Here is a 23835-nt window from a genome sequence, read left to right as displayed (position 1 = left end):
ATATATTTGAAAATAAAACAGCTTCTAGATTTCCTTTCAAGGTAATGTGAAGTTTTGGAAGACTGTAAGGTTGTTGCATTGTGTAAGTTTATCCTTATTTTAGTAAAACACTAGTTAATAACAAAAGTGTACACTTTAGAAGTAGTCCTCTTGTGAAGAGGCTTTTTCATACTTATTTTTTTCCTTTTTCCAGCTCTAACTTATTAAATCTTTATTCTCTAGCCTTTTAGAAAAGTGAAAATTAGGCTGAATAAACTTTGGGGGCCTGTAGTAATATATGGTACTCTGATGGGCCAGAATACACCAATGACATTTAATTAGGATAACTGTAGGTCTAGGAGGCCTACTGTTGAAAAACTATAGAATTCACACATCCGATGCTTATCGATGCATTCGCTGAATCTAGTAAAATGATGGACTATTGTTTCTGTGTAGCCTTTTAGAATTGGCCATCATGTCAGTCAGTCATTATTTCCCATTTGGAAAGTCTCAGACATTTTCAGCCAGAGGAAAGCATCATTCTTCCTACTTGATTTAGGGATTTAAGAATGAGAAACACTGACAGTTCCCATCCATTTAGCTGAAGAACATTTCATCCCGTTCTCCATTTTTTTTTTAATAATAACTTTCTTGAGATGTAATTCACATACCATATGATTCACTCATTTAACACATACGATTCAGTGGTTTTTATATATTCACAAAGCTGTGCAACCATCACCAGAATAAATTTGAGAACATTTTTTTCACTCTATAAAGAAGCCCTGTACCCACTAGCCTTTAAAATACCCACAAGGTATTGGGGGAACCACTTTCCCCCAATACCTTTCTTACCCTCAGCCTAGGGAACCACCAATTTATGTGTTGTTTCTATCAGTTTGCCTATTCTGGACATTTCACATAAACTGAGTCACACAATATGTTGTTTTTGTAACTTTAAATTTAGCATAATGTTTTCAAGGTTCATCCATGTTGTAGCATTTATCAGTAGTGTTTTGTTTCTTATTTACTGTCAAATAATACTCTGTTGTATGGATATGTCACATTTCATTTATCCATTCATCAGTTGATAGACATTTGGACTGTTTCCCCTATGTGGCTATTATGAATAATGCTGCTATGAACATTTGTATAGGTTTTTGAGTGGATATTTATTTAAATTTCTTATGAGTATATACCTAAGAAAGGAGTTTCTGGATAATTTTATACCTCTATGTTTAGTATATTGAGGAACTTGCAGCCTGTTTTCCAAAGTGGCTGCACATTTTGTATTCCCACCAGAAGTGTATGAGGGTTCCTTTTTCTCCACATCCTGTCAACACTTGTTATTATCTGTCATTTTGATTATAGCCATCCTGCTGAGTATGAAGTGATATCTCATTGTGGTTTTGATTTTTCCATTTCCCTGATGGCTAATGATGTTTTCCATCTATTCAAATACTTATTAGCCATTTGTGTATCTTCTCTGGAGAAATGTCTTCAAATCCTTTGTCCATTTTTTAAATTGAGTTGCCTTTTTATTAGTGAGTTGTTGTAAGAGTTCCTTACATATTTCAGATACTAGTCCCTTATCAGATACATGGTTTGCAAACTTTTTCTTCTCTTCTAAGGATTGTCTTTTCACTTTCTTAATGGTGTCCTTTGAAACACTAAAGTTTTAAATTTTGATGATGTCCAATTTATCTATTTTTTTTTCTTTTCATTGCTTGTGCCTTTGGTGTCACATCTAAGAAATAATTACATAATCAAAATCCACAAAGATTTACAAATATCTGTGTTTTTTTCTAAGACTTTTATAGTTTTAGCTTTTACATTTAGGTCATTGATCCATTTTGAATTAATTTTGTATCTGATGTGAGGTAAGGGTTCAACTTCTTCTTTTACATGTGGATATCCAGTTATCCCAGTACCATTTGTCAAAAAGACTATTCTATCCCTATTTAATTGTCTTGGCACCCTTGGCGGAGTGTTCATTTCTAGACTCTCAATTCTATTTCTACACGTCTGTCCTTATGCCAGTGTCACACTATTTTAATTACTGTAGCTTTGTAGTAAATTTTAAATCATCATCCCATTCTTTTAACAGAACTGTTTTCTCATTTTCCCAGCAGGGTTAATGCTGGCATTTACTAGTCAGGATCAAGAGTCTGTTTTATACCAACTTGGTTGGTATAAACTTCACTTTAAATTGTTATAAACACCTGCCTTTTAATGAATTAATTAAATACTATTGAATCTGCCAAAGGATTTCTAGGGTTTTAGATTAAATCTTTTACAGATGTATCAACTCTAATTATTCCATTTTAACTAAATCGATGTAGAGAAAAATGATTCTTGTCATAGTCAAGTCTTCATATTAATGGAAAAGCCTTAGTGAGTTCACAGTATTTGTAAGATATGACTGGGGACACTCATGGGTCTCAATAACTCATTAAAATCTTTTACTTTAGGTTGTAAAGTTGACTGTGGGTTAAAGTCTGACCTTTGCTTATCCGTCCAACCTCATCCTTCATCTCTCCCTTTCCTTCTGTGCATTCTGAACCCTGAGTCTCTAGAGGTCTACTCTACCTGGGTTCCCAGGAGCCAACAGGAGTCACCTGTGGTTTTACACGAACATGGGTGTGATGCCCTCCCATTCTCAATCCTCTTAGCAGAATCCTCCTGACGCTTCCAGACTCTGCTTGGATATTTATTTCCCTTCCTTGGGAATCTCTCTCCTCCCAGTTGAGTTTGTTACTCTCCCTTGTTTAATTAGACACACCCTTTCTTGGCATCCCCAGTTCCCGCACATGTCTTTGTTGTAGCACTTGCATTGTACCTGTCCTCCTTTAACTCTTCTGTCTCTTCTCTGTCGTAGGTGCACGAGCAGCATGAGTTGGATGCCTCTGGTTTGGCTATTACTATTAGAGGAACATCCAGCTTTTGACAGAATGAAAGAATGTATATTTCCTGTTCACACTGGTCCCTATAACTCCTCTCCTGAGATCATTTTCAGGGTCAGAAAGAGTAAGATCACACTCAGTAGAATGCCTCACTAATATGGGAAAACTCCAGTGTGCTGCCAGCCTGCCCACTCTGTGACAGCTCATCATCAGTGTGACATGTACTGTCATGTTTAACTTCTGTTATATAACTAACATAGAATTCCCAAGCTTGTTTAACCCTGTTGGCCTTACTGCCATTTCTAAGGAATTTTTTATTTTTCCTGAGCTCAGTAAAGTTTTTTGTTTTTGTTTTTTAAGAAAAGCTGTGTTTTGAGAAGAGAGCAGAGAAAAAAATTGTCTTGCTCCTATGCCCTGGGAAGGGGTTTTAATGATGGAAATGAGCAGAGTGGAGGGTGCAGACACAGGTGGATAGGGAAGAGCTGGCCCTCAGAGCATAAGCTTGGGACCGCAGGGCAAGACCAGGGGTGAGGGGTGATGACAACAGGCATGGGTGGGGCTGGCATGTCAAGGAAAACCCTGAGCGGGGCTAGAGCTTCTTGAAGAACCTGGGCGCTGTAGAGCTGGTGGGAGAGGTGTGCCACTGAGAAAGGACGAAGACAACGTAGTAAACCAGCGAGAAGCGCAAGGCCAGGGAGGGGCATGGGAGGGACGGCGCATGGCTTGAGGCAGAAGGAAACACATGTGTTCATGCCCTTGCTTGGGTGGCCATTGCTTTGAGACTCACACCTACCCCAGGATACCGCTGGGATCCCCAGGACTCCCTGTCTGAGACTCCAAAGCCCTGCAGAGTGTCTAGTACCTTCAAATACCAGGGGGGAAGGCCTCTTATCATGTATACCTTCTAATAAAACCAATTAAAGGTAGAGAGAAAGTTGCTATGAAAAGAGCTGAGAACTGTGTCTGGAAACATCTCAGATCTCAGTCAAGTGAGTTCAAGCGTGACCTTGAAAATGTGTGCATTTGGAAGGTGGCGATAGAGAAAGGGCAGGGCAGGAAAGTGGTTCTGTGGGAGGGTTAGGCAGGAAGCTGGGAGGTTTGGGATAATGAAACGTTATGGGAGGCTTTGTGGAGCCTCAGGGGATGGTAAGTTCTCAGCATTCAACAAAAGAAAAATATACAAGTCAGGCGAGAGTGGGGTTTTCATGGAATGATGGAGCAGTGTCTCCTCCCAGGGCTGGGTGGCGACCGGGATATGGCCAGGGTACAGCTTTAGTCCTCGCCTGGGTTCGTCTGACCTTCTCCAGAGGCCCTTAGGGTGTCTGCCCATTGGTTTTCTACTCTTGCCTTCTCCATTCCTGGTATTTCCTTGATATTTCCATTTTTCTCGAGCTCAGCTATGTATCAATATTTAAACACGTTTTTTCTTTTACCTGGATTCTATGTTTTTAGTAGGAAGGTCTCCTTTATCTCAGACTGCCAGATTCCTCAGATTCAGTTTTTAGCAATGTGCTCTTTTTGCTGCAAAGCTGTATTTTTTAATACTGGTGCACTTTTTACTCCATACTTAACAGGTTGGTAATGTGGCTTGAGTTTGCAAAAGGTATGTATCTGTGTCTATAGCTATCCCTGTAACTATATCTGTAATCAGTTATATTTTCAACTTGGACTGCTAATTGTTAAAGAATCTTGAGGTGAAGTTACGATTCCTGTTGTAAGTATAGTAGTGTGCTTATTGAGGCTTCAGGAAGATAAGAGCTTTACAATCACCTGTTGGACCATTTTTGCTTAGGTTGCCTTGTAATCGTTATCTCCTCAGAAAAGATGATTCTAAAGATTATGACTAAATTTCACAACATAATAAAGAATACTTTTGCATTCTTTATAAAATCTTATTTCCAAAGTTAGCAAATTACCTAGAAAATCAAGCTTTAATCAAGATTTATGTTCTGGAGACTTTGGAAGAAGGACTTTCTTTTAAACACAAATATTTAAAAGAAGAAAAGTGCATCCTTTTTTAAGATTCTTGAATATTTTCATCAAATGATGGTGTTTTCTTTTTAAAAATTAAGGCTTCTTTAAAAGAATCTTCACTTTCATTTTGTAACTTAGAAATTTCAAATAAGCACAACAATAGAATCATACAACGAACCCCCACTTATCCATCAGCCAGTATCACATTTTTAACATATAGCCAATGTTATTTCATTTATGCTTTTTCCTGCCCCCTCCTCCCGATTTTTTTAAAGTAAATGCTGAATATCGTATTATTTTACACACAAATGATTCAATATACACAGCTCTAAAAGATGAGGTTATTTGTTTGTTTGTTTTTGTGTTTATTTTTTTAATTAATTTAGTTTTGGCTGCGTTGGGTCTTCGTTGCTGTGCGTGGGGTTTCTTTTTAGTTGAGGTGAGCAGGGTCTACTCTTTATTGCTGTGCATGGGCCTCTCATTGCGGTGGCCTCTCTTGTCTTGGAGCACCAGCTCTAGGTGCTCGGGCTCTAGAGCGCAGGCTCAGTAGTTGTGGCGTGCGGCCCAGCTGCTCTGCAGCATGTGGGATCCTCCTGAACCAGGGCTCGAACCCGTGTCCCCTGCATTGGCAGGCAGATTCCTAACCACTGCGCCACCAGGGAAGCCCCTGTTTGCTTTCTGAAATGATCAAAGTGCCGTTAAGGAAAAAAAAATTCTTGATGCCATCAGATATATAGTCTGTCTTCAGAGCTCTCTGAATATCTCTTCAATTCTTTTATAGTTGGATTGTTCAAATCAGGGTCCAGACAAGGTTGGTCCACACCCTGATTGCATTTGGATGATTCTCTTTACCTTAGATAAATATCTCTTTGAACCTATGGGAAAACCTCTCCCAGTTTTTTTTTTTTTTCTTGCTGTTTACTTGTTGAAGAAACTGGGTCAAGTGTCCTCTGGAAATTCCCACAGTTTGGGTTTGGCTGTATCTGCATGGTGGTGTTAACATGCTCTTCCAGCCCTGTATTTCCTGTAACCTGGTAGTGAGGGCTTGATGAGGTCTGGTCCCCTGTTGTTGTTTCTTGTGCAAGAATCCTTTGTGGTGGAGGGGGTGTACTTCCCACTGCATTTCACTGGGCAGCACGTGATGCCTGGTTTTATCTGTCATAATCTCATGTTAACAATGTTTATATGGTGAAAATGGAGTTTCTTATATTTTTATCAATCAGTATTTTTGATTGGTTTATTTGATATTTATATTATCAGTAAATATTGTGTCAGCAAAACAAAATTTAAAAGACCCCTTTACATATTCTTCCGGACTTTGCCGATAGCATCCATAGCTTGTTCTTTTTTTAACCTGAGCCTATATGAGATCTGATTTAATGTCTTAATTAAGATCATAAGTCATTGCATACCTATCACTTTAATTTTTTACACATCAAAATGATGTACATTTTATGTGAACTCTAAGGACTTGTGGAAGATAAGAAAAGGAAAAGCATGTGGTGTTTTTTTGTTTTTCTGTGAAAAAGTTTATCAGCAGGCAGTTAAAAAAGAGAGAGAAGAAAACAAAGAAGGCATGAGAGCTGTTCTTTGAAATCCTCCAGAGGTGCGATAATAATAGAGCTAATATGCATTGGCTTCTCATCAATTGCCTTGGTAGTTTGAGCCTTGAGTGCCTTAGAAATTAGCTTTCTCCCCATGCCTCTTCACTGTTGCTATAGTATTCTTGCCAAAGGCCTATCTGTTTGTGTTTAAGGAACTCGTGTAATTTCTCTCTTACATTCACTTACAGAACTCGAATTTTGTTTTTGTCTTCCAACAACTCTGTAAAGTACCACCATTACTCTAGCGAGACTCTTGCTACTAATTTCATTATAACAGACCAGTAAATCAACAAAATAAGATTTAGAGCAGTGACTTCCAAACCTCAGCTGTGCATTAGAATCCCCTGGAGCATTTTTAAAAGAATACAGTTCTCTGGCACCCACCTCAGATCTACATCGGGTTCTCGGATGCGGGGGATACAGGAATCCTATGCATTTGTAAAAGACCCTAGCGGTGGAGATTCACATTCCTCGAGTGATTTAGATATGGGCAGGGAGCTCATGCTTGGGAGTTGGAAAGACTCTAGACCAGTAGGTGGTCACTTGAACTTCACAGTGGTTTATTTAATAACTGGAAGAAACAGTAGGATTGATGATAAACTTTGGGCATATTTGGTGTTTTCATCCATGGCTTGAGTGAATGCATCAAAAATGGCAAAAGGACCTAGCACCTTGTAAAATGGGATACAAATCCCAAATGACGGTGACAATCCTGAGAGGAATGTTTGTTACAGACAAATGCTGACTAGCAAACATAGAACAGAAAACAGACTACGTCAACACAGAGGAGAAAGCAGTGACCGCATGTCACGAAGGACAGAGCCACGGTAAGGTCCTAACAGAACTCAGTGAGACAGTGCCTGTCGAGAAAGCCAGCACGAGCCTGGGGAACGGGAACAGGAGTGTGGTCCCAGAGGGACAAACGACAGTTTGCCTTTACTTCAGTAGTTTCCCCTGACACTCCTGTGCTGCCTCCTGTTTGCAGAGTTCCTGGAGCAGATGTTTGTCTCTTTGTGCCCTCTTTCTCACCCTCATTTACTCTTCTACTGTGAAGCCACCTCAGAAGTGCTGTCGACCACCTCTTAATTGTCAACTCCTAGTGTTTTCTACTTCTACCTTTACTAATGCATTTGACCTTGAAACTCTCTTTATCCTTAACTTCCAAAACCTCACTCCCATGGTTATCCCTTTTCCCGTCTGACCACTCCTGTGGGTGCCTCTTTCTCTGCTGACCCTCATCCTCTTCATTTCTCGGTTGGCGTGCTCCACCATGGACCTCTTTTCCCTTTGGTCAGAGTTGCCTCAGTATATATCTCCAGACATCACTTCTGCTCTGAAATCCACACCTTATTTCCATTTGCTTCCCAGACAGCCGTTCCCAGACATCTCATAGGTCCTTCTGTCTAAAGCTTGGTTCATTGTCTTACCAATTCTCCCCACCCTCCCTGTTCCTTAGCAAGCCCCCATTCACCAAGTCAACAAAGCTGGAAACACTGTCATTGGAATTCACCCTCTCTGCGCATGTTGTTTGTGGACCACCAAACCTGTCTCTGCTTCTGTCTCTGAAGTGTCCCTTGAATGTGTCCCTTTCTCATTGGTTCTATCACGACCGATAATCCTCACCTTCCCCCACTTGGCTTGCTGTGGCTTCTACCAATTTTAGACACTCTGTGCCATTGTGGAAATGTAGGCCCATGTGCTACATATTCTGATTTTTCAAGTGAAGCTGAAAATACATATTTTCATGTAAACTTGCCCAATCCTTAAAATGTTTGTAACTAATTAAAAAACATTTATAACACCACGTGCACCTTCGTAGGCCACTAGTTTGTGATTTTTTTTTTTTTTTTTTTTTTTTTTTTTTTTTTTGCGGTACACGGGCCTCTCGCTGTTGTGGCCTCTCCCATTGCGGAGCACAGGCTCCGGACGCACAGGCTCAGTGGCCATGGCTCACGGGCCCAGCCGCTCCGCGGCATGTGGGATCTTCCTGGACCGGGGCACGAACCCGTGTACCCTGCATCGGCAGGTGGACTCTCAACCACTGCACCACCAGGGAAGCCCTAGTTTGTGATTTTTGACTTAAACATAAGATAAAAATATTATAAGAAAATGATAATGTAAGTGATTTAGTTGTCTTTTGGCATGGGCAAAAGCTTTATGTCAGAATTTCAAAACAATATATGTGTTTTACTAAATAAAAGTGGAAAATACTTTGGCAAAATAAAAAACACTATAAACAAAGTTAAAATATAAATGATAATATGGGAAGAAAACATTTTCAGATAAAAGATTAATGTAATTATTGTAAAATTATGCTTACAAATCAGTGAAAAAAATAAACTAAAAAAAGCTCTGCACCCTAATAGAAATGAACAAAGGACATGTAGAAATACAAATGTATCTGAACTAAAGTTTGTCCTTACTTGCAGTTAAAGAACTGGAAATTAAAAAGCCATGAGCCGTGAGCATTAACCTATTAGGCAGGTGAAGGCTGATTGCTCAATGTTGGTATGAATATGGGGAAATGGACATGATGTTATACTCTTGGTGGGAATGTGAATTAGAATTTTTTTTTTTCTGGAATGGAATGTGGCAGTATCACATCAGTCAGAGTTTCAGCAGGATCCCGGCAAATTAGGAAAAGAGAAAATGGATTCATCATAAGAAAAATCAAAGTTCCAGGAGAACAGTGAAAAAGGCATTGGAGGCGGGAATTAAAGTGAAAAAGACTGACAAATTTCTAAAAGGAGTGAAGGATGTATTCTCTGATTTAAGAAATCTCAGCAGATCCCAGCAGGATAAATTTTTCAAAAGATCTTAGATATATTGCAGTAAATTCCCAAATGCCAAAGACTTAAAAGAGGTCTTAAAAGCTGCCAGAAGGAAAAGACAGATCATATTTTTAAAATCAATCAGTTAACAGCAAAAATATAATCCAAGGTACTGGAATGATTTTTTTCAGAGTTCTGAGAAAAAAATAATTGTCGACCTAGGGTTCTTTATTCTGTGAAGTTGTTTTTCAAGACTGAAGGTGAAATAAAGGCATTTCAAACATAGAGACAACTGAAAAAGCTTGCTATTCACAAAATGTCATTATAAGGACTTCCAAAGGCTCTTCTTTAGGAAGCAGGGCATGATCCCAGGAAAGAGGCCGGAGGAGCAGTCAGATGTGAACAAAGAAAATGATAACTATGTGGGTGCAGCGAAGCAACAGAAGTGAATAATTTATAGGATTTATAAAAATCAAGATAAAGCTAAAATCCTGGAAAGCATTGGCAGATACGTAGTGGAAGAGGGGCATGGGTGATTAGTAGGTCTTGACTTTTTGGAGTGGGGTAAAAAGGTAGACTAGCTTTAGCCCTGTTAGGTTAAATATTCATTTGAAAAATTAATAGTGTGACACTGCAAGAAGGAAGAAGGGAAATGGAAAGAAGGGAGGAAAACAAATAAATCAATCCAAGATGGCAATGAAAGAGCTTTAAAAGCAAACAGAAAAAGTGAAGCAAATAAAAAAACAATAGCTATTAATCCATGTCTATTGATAATTGTGGTCAAATATTTTAAAGACTAGATTGTTAAAGATTTTATTCATGTGCTATTTATAAGAGATATTCCTAAAACATAAGACTTCAGAAAAGTCAAAAGTAAGAGGAAGGAAAAGGGTATACTAGACAAATACCACTGAAAAGCAAGCTGGAGCAGGTATATTAGTATCAAATCAAAAATGTTTAAGGCAGAGAACATTACTAAAGTTAAAGAAGACCACTGATTATTGAGTAAAGGTTCAGTTTATGTTGAACGTATAAAAATTCTAAACCTCTGTGTACATAATACAGTTCCCAAAAATATCATGCAAAATGGACAGAACTGAAAAGAAATTGATAAATCCACCATCATAAAGAGAGATCTTAACCCACCATTTTCATTAATAAATTGATCAAAAGGATGAAAAGATAAGAAGGATATGAAAGATTTGACCAAAACAAATAACAAGCTTGAACCAGCAGACATATTTTGTAGCCAGAGAATGCTCATATTTATCAAAACATACAGAGAACATTTACGAAACTAGATCACATTAGATTGTTAAGCAAGCCTCAAAATATTTCACAGAATATGATCATGCAAGATAAATCACATTCTGGGGACTTCCCTGCTGGCACAGTGACTTAAGAATCTGCCTGCTAATGCAGGGGACACGGGTTCGTGCCCTGGTCTGGGAAAATCCCACATGCCACAGAGCAACTAAGCCTGTGTGCCACAACTACTGAGCCTGTGCTCTAGAGCCCGCATGCCACGACTACTGAAACGCACGCACCTAGAGCCTGTGCTCCACAACAAGAGAAGCCACCACAATGAGAAGCCCATGCACCGCAACGAAGAGTAGCCCCCGCTCACCACAACTAGGGATAGCCCACATGCAGCAACGAAGACTCAATGCAGCCAAAAATAAATAAATAAAAATTTTAAAAAAACATAAATCACATTCTCTAATTTAGAAATTAGTAACAAAGAGATACTTTTGGAAATTAAAAAGCATAGTTGTACATAATATGTGGGACAGAAAGGAAATCTGAATTGAAATCAGAAAATATTTAAAGTGTGATAATTAAAAGACTACTTTCCAGAAGTTGTAGGGCACACCTACATAGAGCAATTTGTAGCTTATATTAGAAAAGGAGAAAGGCTGAAAATGAATAAGTTAAGCATCTAGCTTAAGAAGTTAGTTAAAGAACAAATTAATAAACTCAAGGAAAATAGAGGAGAGAAATAAAAGAATATAAAGAAATTATACAGGAAATGTATAATAGAAAGGATTTTTAAAATAGCTCAAATTAAGTATTTTTAAATAAATTTTCAAGAATAAAAGTGGTCAAAATCAAGGGCGAAAAAGGCAAAGAGAATTCCTAGAAGTAGAAATAGTAGTAATGAAAAAAGATGTAATTAGATGTCAGTGGAAATTAAAAGACTAATTAAAGACTATTAAGAACAACTTCATGCTAATAAATTTGAAAACTTAGATGAAAGGAAAAAAAATCATAGAAAAAAATAAACTGCAAAGTTGAGCTAAGAAGAAAGAGAAAACCTGAATAGATTCAATTAAACAATTTAGACCACTACTTCAGAAAGTACCAGGTCCGGATATTTTACCAAGGAATTCCCTCAAAATTTAAGAAATAGGTAATTCCAGTTTTATATAATCGAATAAGAGTTAACATTTCCAACTCATTTTATGAGGTTAGTATGATTTGACACTAAAACCAGATAAGGACAATAAAAGAGAGGAAAATTACAAGTCAATTTCATTCAAATATAAAAGCAGAAATCCTAAACTAAATGTCAGCAAACCAAATTTGGCAATGTAGGAAAAAATCATGACATCATGCCAAGTTGGTTCATCATTAGAAAGCCTGTTAGTAGTTGTACAATGTTAATACGTTAGAGGAGAACAATGCATATGATAACTAGATGCAGGAAAAGCAGCTGTCATTCATGATAAAAACTCTTGGAAAGATTAGGATTGTGTCTATAAAAAGTCTACAGCAAATATTGTTCTCAGTGATGAAACATTAAAAGCATTCCTTTTATAACTGAGAGCACCACAAAGATGCTTACTACAATATTCAATAATTACTGGAGGTTCCAGCCCTAGCAATAAGACACGGAAGATAATATAGATGAAATATTGGAAATAAAGAACAAAAGGGTCATTTTGGGGGTAAATGAATACATAGAAAAGTCTAAAGGATATATGCAGACTAATTATTAGAATTAATAAGAGAATTTCATAGGTTTTTCAGCTGCAGGTCCATACACAGAAATCAATTACAATAGCAGACAGTTGGAAAATATTATTTTTAGGAGCTAACATGTACAATGGCAACATAAAAAAAATAGGAAGTACCTCATAATAAACCTAGCAAAGTATGCAGTAAATTTATATAGAAAAATGTTAAACTTTATTGAAAGACATTTTGAGAGTCCTTAAAAATAATTGGGAGATTTACCATGTTAAATGCATAGGAAGTCTCATTATCATCAAGATGTTAGTTTTCTTCACCTTGATCTGTAGATTCAAGGCCTTTCTAATCAGACTCCCAACAGGGTTTTTTTATGCAGCTTGACAAGCGAATAATACTAAAAGTTGTATGAACAGCATGGAGGACCAAGAATAACTCCAAGTAATCCTGATGAAGACTAGAAACAGTGTTGGGGATCAGGAGAGGAACGTGCACTCCTGGATATTAAGATTTATTATAAATAAAGCTCAGGTAATTAATACAGTGTGCATTGACTGATAAGTCAATGGAGTAAAATAACTCAGACAGGTCTATGTATGACAGAGCTGGCATTTCAGATCAGTGGGGACTTTCTGTTGACTATTCTATTGGTTATGCATTGGGGTAAGAATGAAAGTGGATTCCTCACAGATACCATACACAAAGTCAATGCACACAACACTGAGATTTTTTAAAAAATCAGATTATAAAGCAGCATTAAAAAATCATGTCTCCATCTTTGTAAAAAGAGAGAAGAATATATGTGTGATTATATATCTTGAGAAAAATCTGGAGGGTATCAAAGTCAAGGTGACAGGGGCTTCCCTGGTGGCGCAGTGGTTGAGAGTCCACCTGCTGATGCAGGGGACACGGGTTCATGCCCCGGTCTGGGAAGATCCCACATGCCGCGGAGCGGCTGGGCCCGTGAGCCATGGCCGCTGAGCCTGCACGTCCGGAGCCTGTGCTCCGCAACGGGAGAGGCCACAACAGTGAGAGGCACACGTACCGCAAAAAAAAAAAGTCAAGGTGACAAAGTGACTATCTCTGGGTGGTTGGATTGTTGATGATTTAACCTTCTCTTTATGCCTCCTTTTTGTTTCTGTTTAGTTTTGGGGTTTTTTTAATACATTAAGGATACATTACCTTTAATTTGAAAAAAAATTTTCATTTTCAGTTTGTTCCCCTATTTTTACTAGTTTAGTCTTCTTTTAGATTATTTTTTAGAATTCTTTTTGGCAACTTCCAAACTGCCTCTTCCCTTCAGACACAAAAATAACATTTTCATTGTGAGTTTGGTTGGAATTGTCTGGTGCATAATAGGCACTCAGTATGTTTGTTAAGTAAATAAATACGGGAACAATTCACATCTTTATACCGGTTAGCCCTTCCAACCAAGAACATGGTATGTTACTCAGATCTTTTCAAGTCCTTTTTTTTTTTCTTTTAATTAATATAAGCTTTGTGATTTTTTGAAATACAGATCTCACACATTCATACAATTATCGTTTTCTAAAATAGTATAGTCTTTCAGTTTTTCCCCCACCTTGAGTCAAACCCTTAACTGTATATCTTTACCATCAGGACTTAGAAGCGTCAGAAAGATGATTTAAACGTAGATAAATACATCCTGTGTAGTGAGATTAAGGACCAGGGTTTATTTAGCTTAGAATAAATGACTGTATTGCAACTGAATACCTATCTCCAAGCACGTGGTAGTGGCCAGCTTTCCTTCAGCTCTGCCAAAGACAGGACACAAAATGAACTTCAACTGAAGTGTGAGCAGTTCAGATTAGAGATTGCAAACTGGCAGTGCGAAGCTGAAGTGGCCCTCAGAAACATTATTTTGGACTGCACGGCATAGTTTAAAATTTTGAATTCATTGCTAATTTAAAATTTGGGACATCTCACATAAAAATTTAGATTTCCAGGTTTTCTGGCAAGGCTTAAAATCTGGTACCCTGCACCCGAGTTTCCAGCAGCAGCTGACGGCTGGAGTTCAGTAGCAGCTGCCCCCTTTAAACCAGGTGTGTACTTTCTCCAGTTCACCTCTGTCAGAACCCAGCCCTTTCCTGTTACCTGTCTTGCCCCTTAAGCATTTAAGTGTGCAACCTCAATTCAAGTGGTAAAGGAAGAACTGAGTTGTACACGTATAGGCATGGCATTTTTCATTCAGCCTTTCAGTATTGTTTTTTAAATATGGTTTAAACGAAATTGAGTTATTTGTAGCGAGGTGGATGGACCTAGAGTCTGTCATACAGAGTGAAGTAAGTCAGAAAGAGAAAAACAAACACCATATGCTAACACATATATATGGAATCTAAAAAAAAAAAAAAGGTTCTGATGAACCTAGGGGCAGGACAGAAATAGACACAGATGTAGAGAATGGACTTCAGGACACGGGGAGGGAGAAGGGTAAGCTGGGACGAAGTGAGAGAGGCATGGACATATATACACTACCAAATGTAAAATAGATAGCTAGTGGGAAGCAGCTGCATAGCACAGGGAGATCAGCTCTGTGCTTTGTGACCACCTAGAGGGATGGGATAGGGAGGGTGGGAGGGAGACGCAAGAAGGAGGGGATATGGGGATATATGTATACATATAGCTGATTCACTTTGTTATACAGCAGAAACTAACACAACATTGTAAAGCAATCATACTCCAATAAAGATGTTAAATAAATAAATATGGTCCTAATAAGCGGGAAGTAGAGTAGGTGACTTCTCAAAGATCTTTCTTGTCCTGTGAGTCTGCGATCCTGTTGGAATAAATCCCATGGTTCAAGAACACTTTTTCTCAATGTACATGGTCGTCGAAGCTGCAGTGGGCCCTGTGCAAGACAAGGAGCCCACAGAGGTCGTGCTTCATCTGGCATCCTCGTCTTGGGCACAGGAAGTTTGACAGCTATTGCAGAGGGACCTGCTTCAACAACCAGCAGTTCAAACAACTAGCTACCTCATTTAGAAGGTTTCTTAAAACTCTGTGTTGCTTTTTATGCCTAGTTATATAAATGTGAGTGAAGGATTTTATAGGTAACTTTGAGTTTTATAAGTACTCAGTATCACATCATTCCCATGAGTACCATGGAGACCATCGTTTTGAATATCATTTCATCTGTGCTTGAATGTTATCTAATCACGGTTTTCATATTTAACGTTAAGGGCATATTTTTATAAACAAAATAGTGGGAAAGTGGTATGCGAACGAAATCTAAAGTGATAGCTTCTCAGTATGTTTTATTCTAATTTTTGTCTGCCCTGAGAAGCTTTCTCATTCAGTGTTAACAATCTCTGATAGATCCTGTAGATAATAAAATTAATAGCACATGTGGCCCGTGGTATTACATACAAAGTCAGTGAGGTTACAGGTAGAAAGTTTGTTTTTTTCCAAGTAAATTTGGCCTCAAGTAATTATTTTGTTCACAGGTTTTGTTTTGTTTTTTTTTTTTTAATGGAACTAACCAGTTTGCCCATTTGTTTTGGCATCAAATAGACATAGCTTCATTGTGACTCAGAGTCCAGTTCTGTCCTTATTTAAAGACATGAAATGTTATCTCAAGGGAACTTTTTTGGAGTCTCTAAATGTCTTGGGTAATAAGTGAAACTTTTAGCCCAGGATCAAATATTCCACTTACCCACCCAAATTGTTTCCCAGTTGTGGTCTTAGACTAGGATCCTGTGTGTGTCTTCTTAAACTTAGGACAGGACACTTGTTTTTTGGTTCCCACAGAACAGTTTTTCTCTACAACCCCACCGACATCAGCAATGGTGAAGGTCGCACTTAGACCTACAAAATGTTTCAAAGGGCTCCATAAAGGCTTTTCAAAGACGGTGTCTCATACTTAGTTTTTCCTTTATGTTTCAAGAGATGGCATCAAGCTTATGATTTCTCTACCCTTGACTGTCTGATAAGGACTGGTATGACTTTCCGAATAGGCACAGTTTCAGAAGCCATGAGTTATAACTTCATTTCTCCTGAACTAAATAGCTTTAAAACACACACGTTACCCATCTTTTAAATATATTATGTGTTCCTGGCCTAGTCTAGCACCAAGACATTGTCAGTACTTGATAGGTATGAGACCCTTCCTTCCTACTGTCTTATTAAATCTCACCCAAGTCTTCAGCTAGTGAATGAGCACTGACTCAAGACCTCAGACTGGAAAGAGTCACAAGTCTGAACTGGTGCACAGTATGGAGCTGCTTCTAGTTCAGCCCACAGTCATCTGATTGCCACCAAGTCCCCTTTCTTAAAACAAATGTAGACCAATATGAGACCACTATCACACCTGCTTAGGTAAGCTTACCTTTGCTGAAAATTGAAGTATCTATAAATTTAAGGTTTGGTTTCTTCAAAATCAACTTTAGGACTGAATCTTCAAGTCGTGTGTGTTTCAGACTTGGAATTGTAATTATAGCTTTAGTCTGAACCTGCAATTTCCTGCAGCAGCTAAAGAAACCATCAAAATTAATAAATGACTGGCATTCTAAAATAGCATGCAGGGGCTTCCCTGGTGGCGCAGTGGTTGAGAGTCCACCTGCCAATGCAGGGGACACGGGTTCGTGCCCGGGTCCGGGAGGATCCCACATGCCTTGGAGCGGCTGGGCCCGTGGGCCATGGCCGCTGGGCCTGTGCGTCCGGAGCCTGTGCTCCGCAACGGGAGGGGCCGCGGTGGTGAGAGGCCCGCGTACCGCAAAATAAATAAATAAATAAATAAATAAAATAGCATGCAGTTTGAAAATTTGTATTTAGGCAACTGAGATTTTTTCTTTAAAGTTCAAATCCTGAATGGGGGTCATTCTCCAGAAAAACTAGCCTGATCTCTTTAAAAGGTCAGAGTTATGGAAAAAAGGAAGAGGTTATTTTATTATTCTAGGTGTAAGAAACATAACCAGATGCAATGCATGACCTCTGGTTGGATTCTAGTTCAGGAGGAAAGTCAGTGATACACATTTTGGGGGCATTTTGAGAATTTGAACATGGACTGTCTATTTGAGCAATAATGTCATGTCAGTTATGATCATAGTATTTTGTGATATAGGAGAATGTCATTGTCTGGGAGTCTGTGCTTGCATATTTAGGAGTAAAACGTCATGATGTCTACTCTGAAATGGTATAGCAAGTGGGTATATGAAATATGATACAATATTAACCATTACTGAGTATAGATGGCGGGCTTTGGGGTGTTCATGGCACTGTTTTTCCTCTTTTCTGGGTGTTGGAAATTTTTCATGCTTGTGCGTGAGGATACTAAGGAAGCCGTCACCTCTGGGAGAGAAGTGTTGTGGGACACAGTATGTCTTGCTGAGGCTGCCCTGTGGTTTGGGAGGAGGCTTCGCTGGAGGGGAGCCATGAAGTGGTGGGCGGAGCCCACTGTGAAGGGTGCTTACCTGCCCGGCTGTCCAGGGGCTCAGCAGGCTGACCCAAGGCAGTTTCCCAGGCTCCCCATGAACTGGTCTCCTAGTCGCCATGGGAGAGGGCTTCCCACCATGGTGCACTGGACCACAGCTTCCCCTTGGCAGTCTTGGGGAAGCTCAAGTCATGTTGGCCAGGAATCCCCTGGAAAACAAGAGAAGCTGGATAGTTTTACAGTAAAAACTCCATGTTGGATATTTGCTCTTAGTGTCTTGGGACTGTGAAATGTAACAACCCAAATAAACGACCACTCCCTTCAAAAGTATTACTCATTGGAGCACAGTACTACTTAAAACTAATCTATTGCCTGGCTAAGCCAGGATGGAATTTGTTCAACTCATACTTGATTTTTTTTGTTTGTTTTTCCCTTTCTATTCATGAAATCTCTGAATTTCTAATAAAGCCATTTGGAACAGTTTATTTTAGGCAGAATGTTAAATGAAATAGTAGCAGAACTCTATCCTTAAAACATGGACCACCTTTCTTTCTCTCACAAATATTACGACCCCTGCCTCCTTTTTTTCTTGGATACTTAATGTTCTTTGGTGAAGAACAGAAGGAAGTACATGTGGTAATAAGTCATCATCTGGGGCTTCATTGCAAGGTTGTCTGTAGAAAGGTAGCCGGAAGTGCAGCAGCTCTTTATAAAGTACGGAGTGCGGGAGGCACAGGGATGGGAGACTTTTGGGGCTGCTTGGGGGCCATGGGAGACGATGGCCTCCTGCTGGTACTGGATGTCTCATGACATTAAGCAACGCAGAAATATATTATTTCTAGAAGTAGACATACCTGAAGACTCCTGGTGGAAAGGTGCTTCCACTACAAAGCAGTCCTCTCTCTAACCCCAATCTCTTTCTGTGGCTACAGACAGTTTTTTCAAATTAAGGAGGCCCACAGTAAGTAGCTCAAAGAAAACAGGCATCCTTAAGTGTGATTTATAAGTGCCTCTGGATCTTGGAATACCATTGTCATGTAGTTTTCAGATGAATATCACTTTATGATTTCCATTTTGCTTCTTCCCCCGCTGGCCCTGCCCCTGGTTCCGGGCATTTAGAACATCAGCGTTGCAAGCTGGTGCCCAAGAAGGGGAAACAGAAGGCCTCCTGGATTCTTTGCCAAGCTGCTATTTAGCTTTCAAGAGTAGTGGAGCTTTACATTAACCCTGGATAATACAGTATCTCAGTAGCCTGCTCAAGTCTGTGAAGCCAGTTTCATTAAAGAGCAAAGATAATGTACTCTTTATCACTGCCTATTATCTATGGATAAATGAAGTACAGCTCCCTAAGCATTTCAGTTCAGTATATTTCAACAGCAGTGAGTTTCTTCGTTTACATATCAAAATTAGTTTGCCGTAAGAACTGACACAAATACTTCTTGTGTTTTCTCTCTCTTCAAGTTTCTCTTTAAACAATAAGGTTTCCTACAGCCAGTAGAATTTGAACTAAGCAGGTGCAAATCTCTTTTCCATGGTAAACTTACCATTTCTCTTATAGGTGCCATTCGACAGGGTTTTCCACTAAAACCATAACAAGACGCCAGCTGAGGAATGATTGCCTTTAACATAATCCTGTCCAGGAGGGTGGGGGACAGAAGAGGAAGCATTTCAATAAACTCATTTCTCCTAGTAATGTCAGTAGTAAAACAGTCAGAATTTGACTTATACTGCTTTATTTTTCTATAGGGGAAGGTGTCCTACTGAGACAGCTGACCAAGCAGGATTTAGTTATTACTCAAGTGGTATCTCCAGATACCAGGCTTCCTGAGCTCGAGCTTTCCTAGTCGACTTCAGATTTAGTGCCTTCCTACTGATAACACTTTATCGCTGGAGATTTTGTACAGGGAAAAGAGTTTTGAAAATTTGAGCATGCCATCTGACTCTTGATCACCTGGAACTATAAGCATTAAGTGTGATCCACCAGCAAAGGCAGAATGACTTCGATATTGCATTTTTGTTGTTGTTGTCAGTCCTTTGGAAGACTCACATGATAAATCATTACTTTGAAAATCACCTTTCTTTGTGTGTTTGTAAATCCCAAATTGTTAAGGACTCCTCTCTTACCATCCCCCTCCCCCAGCAGTAGGACAAATAAACAGATGTGGATGTCACTTCCACTCTCTCGGTGACCTAAGGGCTGAAGTATTTGTTTTAAAGCACTCAGAATAATGCCAGTGGTGTGCATATTTTGTTTGACACTTTAAGCAGAAGAAAGCCACATGACCAAAGTGCAATCCACTTTAAGTATGTTAGGAAAAAATATATTTCATCTCAGTAAATCTGGAGATTATCCCATCATAGATGTCACTGTTATTTCAAAATCCCCGTGACTGAAGCAGTTGTGCTGTCAGAGCCATAGCTTGTGGAGACAGAACATCAAGTCTGTGGTCACTGATGTTCTGGATCTTTCTACGAGGGTGACAGAAGGATACTTGAATGTAAAACTGGAAACTTTAATTGTGTTCTTTATGTACAAGTTATGTCAAAACAATCATAATGATAGTCTTTGGAGAATCCAGTGGGCCTGGAGACCACCTCTTTTTAACTCCTGGACCTTCCAATTTCATAAATAAAATACTGTCTTTAAGAGTTAGCAATTTTCTGAGGTTGTTTTAGAACCTGGGAACCCTCACCAATCTTTGGTGGGCCTTTCACTTCTGATTCTTCCACCAAGTACTGGACTGTGTTAACCGGACGTTTTTACTTGATTTCAGGAGCGTCATCAAGAGAGTAGTCTATACCTGGAGGGGGGCTGGAAGGAAGGAAGGAACTATGCTGGTACTTCCTGTGAGCCACCTGCAATTCCATTGCCACCCTGTAAGGTGAATGGTAATGTCTCCATCATCACAGATGGAATGCATTCCTTTGGACCAGGCTTCTTTCATTTAACATCATGTTTGTGAGATTCAGTTCTGATATTGCCTCTAGTTGTAGCTTATTCACTTTTAGGGGCAGAGTAGGATTGCACTGTGTGACTATTACCTCCTCCCTTTTTTTCAATTAAAAATTCTACTTTTGGGCTTCCCTGGTGGCGCAGTGGTTGAGAGTCCACCTGCCGATGCAGGGGACACGGGTTTGTGCCCCGGACTGGGAGGATCCCACATGCCGCGGAGCGGCTGGGCCCGTGAGCCATGGCCACTGGGCCTGTGCTCCACAGCGGGAGAGGACACACCAGTGAGAGGCCCGCGTACCTCAAAAAAAAAAAAAATTGTACTTTTGATGGGTATTTGCATTGCTTCCAGTTTGGGACTATTGTGAAAAGTGCTATTAACGTTCTGTGTGTTTATGCTTAAGTTCAACTTTAGATGCTGAAAGAAGCTGTACCATTTCATACTTCCACCAGCAGTGCATGAGAATTCCCATTTGCCCACATTATTGCCAACACTTGGCGCTCTTGGCCTTTTTCAGTTTGGCCATTCTGGTGGATTGGAGAGTTTTCTTTCTGCCTCTTCTCTTTTCGTGGGTTGGGGGGGAGGTTCATGTCATATTTCTTTTCATCTCATCCTATATAAAGGCTTTACTGTACTTGAATTAGAATAACTTATTTACAGGCGAAATACACCCTTCTTCAAATAGGTATTAAACTCTTCTTTCTGTGAGCTGATAAGTAATGAGCATCAGAAGGTGGCCAAGATTGGTGCACCAGCTCAGCCTGAATTAATCCTCCAACCTGGAGGGACTGGTTGTTAGGCCTGTTTGGTCAGACCTCATTTATTCCAATTTACAGATAAAGTAACTGAGCTGCTTCAGGGACTGGAGGCTATTCCAGGTGCCGTGGCCGGGCCTCCTGGAAGAGCTAAGCGTACACTGTTCACCCCTTCCTCTAAGAGAGGCCCTCTACGGATTCTTTTCATCTTTTGCTCACTAGGTAATCATTGAATGCTCACTGGATGGCAGGCACTGGGCTAGGCCCGTGGGATTCAGTCACAAACAAGCTTATTATCTAATGCTGTCTTCTTTCACTTTACAGGTTTTTGTTTGTTTGTTTGTTTTAATGGGGTATACTTGATTTACAAAGTTGTTTTAGTTTCAGGTGTACAGCAAAGTGATTCAGTTACACATATACACATATTCATTCTTTTTCAAATTCTTTCCCCATACAGGTCATTAAAGAGTATTGAGTAGAGTTCCCTGTGCTGTATAGTAGGTCCTTGTTGGTTATCTATTTTATGTATAGTAGTGTGTGTATGTTAATCCCAAGCTCCTAATTTATCCCTCCCCCTCCACATTTCCCCTTTGGTAACCATGGGTTTGTTTTAGAAATCTGTGAGTCTGTTTCTCTTTTGTAAATACGTTCATTTGTATCATTTTTTAAATTAGATTCCACATATGAGTGATATCATATGATATTCACTTTACAGGTTATGGCTTTCAAATCACAGCCTATTTCCTCAAGAGAGGGATACGTCTCCGCTGCCTCGGGGGCTCACAGAATGCAGGTGAGAAGCCAATTTCTTGGGTCGTCAGGCATTGTGCACAATTAACGTGTCCTTAGAGAAGGGGTGAAAACTAAGGAATGAAGATTCCTAGTTGCCTCATAGCCTTCATGAAACTTAGTATTTGCAAGCACTTGTGATTATTTGTGTTTCATCTTGCACTGTTTACTGCCTGCCTGAGCGCAGTGAGTGGTGCCACACTCTACTTTCCTTTCCTGCTGCATCTCAGCACTTTCCTTGAGCTTCCAGAGTGACTGGACAGGCAGTTAAACTGTGACTCACTTCACCATTGTCGGTGCACACCAAGGCCCAGGAGCACAGAGCAAGCACGTGCACAAGAAAATGCTTTCCTAGGTGTGTGATGAGGCCTGCTTTCCCCCCACCCTGGCCCCCATTTCCCCAAGTCAAGACGTCCACTGAGGAAATGATTTCAGACGTGTCCAGCCAACAACAACAGAGTCAGATGCTAACGACCGGAAAGAAAATCTAGCTCAGCTTCCTTGGATGATTTTAGTACATAAGACATGAAACAGGGACTTTAAAATGTAACTGTGTGGAGGTTTGCTCTTGGAATCTGCAGTTACGGGCACTTTCTTTTTTTTTTTTAAATGCATCTTTATTGGAGTATAATTGCTTCACAGTACTGTGTTAGTTTCTTTTGTACAACAAAGTGAATCAGCAATATGCGTACATATGTCCCCGTATTCCCTCCCCCTTGAGCCTCCCTCCCACCCTCCCTATCCCACCCCTCTAGGTCATCGCAAAGCACTGAGCTGATCTCCCTGTGCTGTGCTGCTGCTTCCCACTAGCTGACTATTTTACATTTGGTAGTGTATATATGTCGATGTTACTCTCGCTTTGCCCCAGCTTCCCCCTCTACCCATCCCCCTCCATGTCCTCAGGTCCATTCTCCATGTCTGCATCATCTTTATTCCTGCCCTGCCACTAGCTTCATCAGTGCCTTTTTTTTTTTTTTAGATCCCATATATATGCGTTAGCATACGGTATTTGTTTTTCTCTTTCTGACTTAACTTCACTCCGTATGACAGACTGTAGGTCCATCCACCTCACTACAAATAACTCAATTTCATTTCTTTTTAATGGTAATATTCCATTGTATATATGTGCCACATCTTCTTTATCCATTCATCTGTCGATGGACATTTAGGTTGCTTCCACGTCCTGGCTATTGTAAGTAGTGCTGCAGTGAACACTGTGGTACATGTCTCTTTTTTTGAATTATGGTTTTCTCAGGGTATATGCCCAGTAGTGGGATTCCTGGGTCATATGATAGTTCTATTTTTAGTTTTTTAAGGAACCTCCATACTGTTCTCCATAGTGGTTGTATCAATTTACATTTCCACCAACAGTGCAGGAGGGTTCACTTTTCACCTCAAACTGTACTACAAAGCTACAGTAATCAAGACAGTATGGTACTGGCACAAAAATAGAAATATAGATCAGTGGTACAGAATAGAATGCCCAGAGATAAACCCATGCACCCATGCACATATCATCACCTAATTTACGACAAAGGAAGCAAGAATATACAATGGAGAAAAGTCAGCCTCTTCAATAAGTGGTGCTGGGAAAACTGGACAGGTACATGTAAAAGAATGAAATTAGGACACTGCATAACACCATACACAAAAATAAACTCCAAGTGGATTAAAGACCTAAATGTAAGACCAGACACTATAAAACTCTTAGGGGAAAACATAGGAAAAACACTCTTTGACATAAACCACA

The 23835-nt window shown here is 39.6% G+C and overlaps 1 protein-coding gene across 1 annotated transcript in view; it reads left to right on the top strand.

Annotated features, from left to right (window-relative positions):
* Positions 1-23835, top strand: part of SLX4IP (SLX4 interacting protein) — a 197214-nt gene that overhangs the window by 136621 nt on the left and 36758 nt on the right. Inside the window, 1 exon segment of the mRNA XM_073792660.1 lies at positions 22012-22089. Within this exon segment, the coding sequence (XP_073648761.1) occupies positions 22012-22089 (78 nt within the window).

Source organism: Tursiops truncatus, chromosome 15 (assembly GCF_011762595.2).
Source record: "Tursiops truncatus isolate mTurTru1 chromosome 15, mTurTru1.mat.Y, whole genome shotgun sequence".
In the NCBI taxonomy this organism is placed as follows: domain Eukaryota; kingdom Metazoa; phylum Chordata; class Mammalia; order Artiodactyla; family Delphinidae; genus Tursiops; species Tursiops truncatus.
The sequence above is the reverse complement of the archived record's forward strand: the minus strand, read 5'-3'. Positions and strand labels throughout refer to the sequence as shown.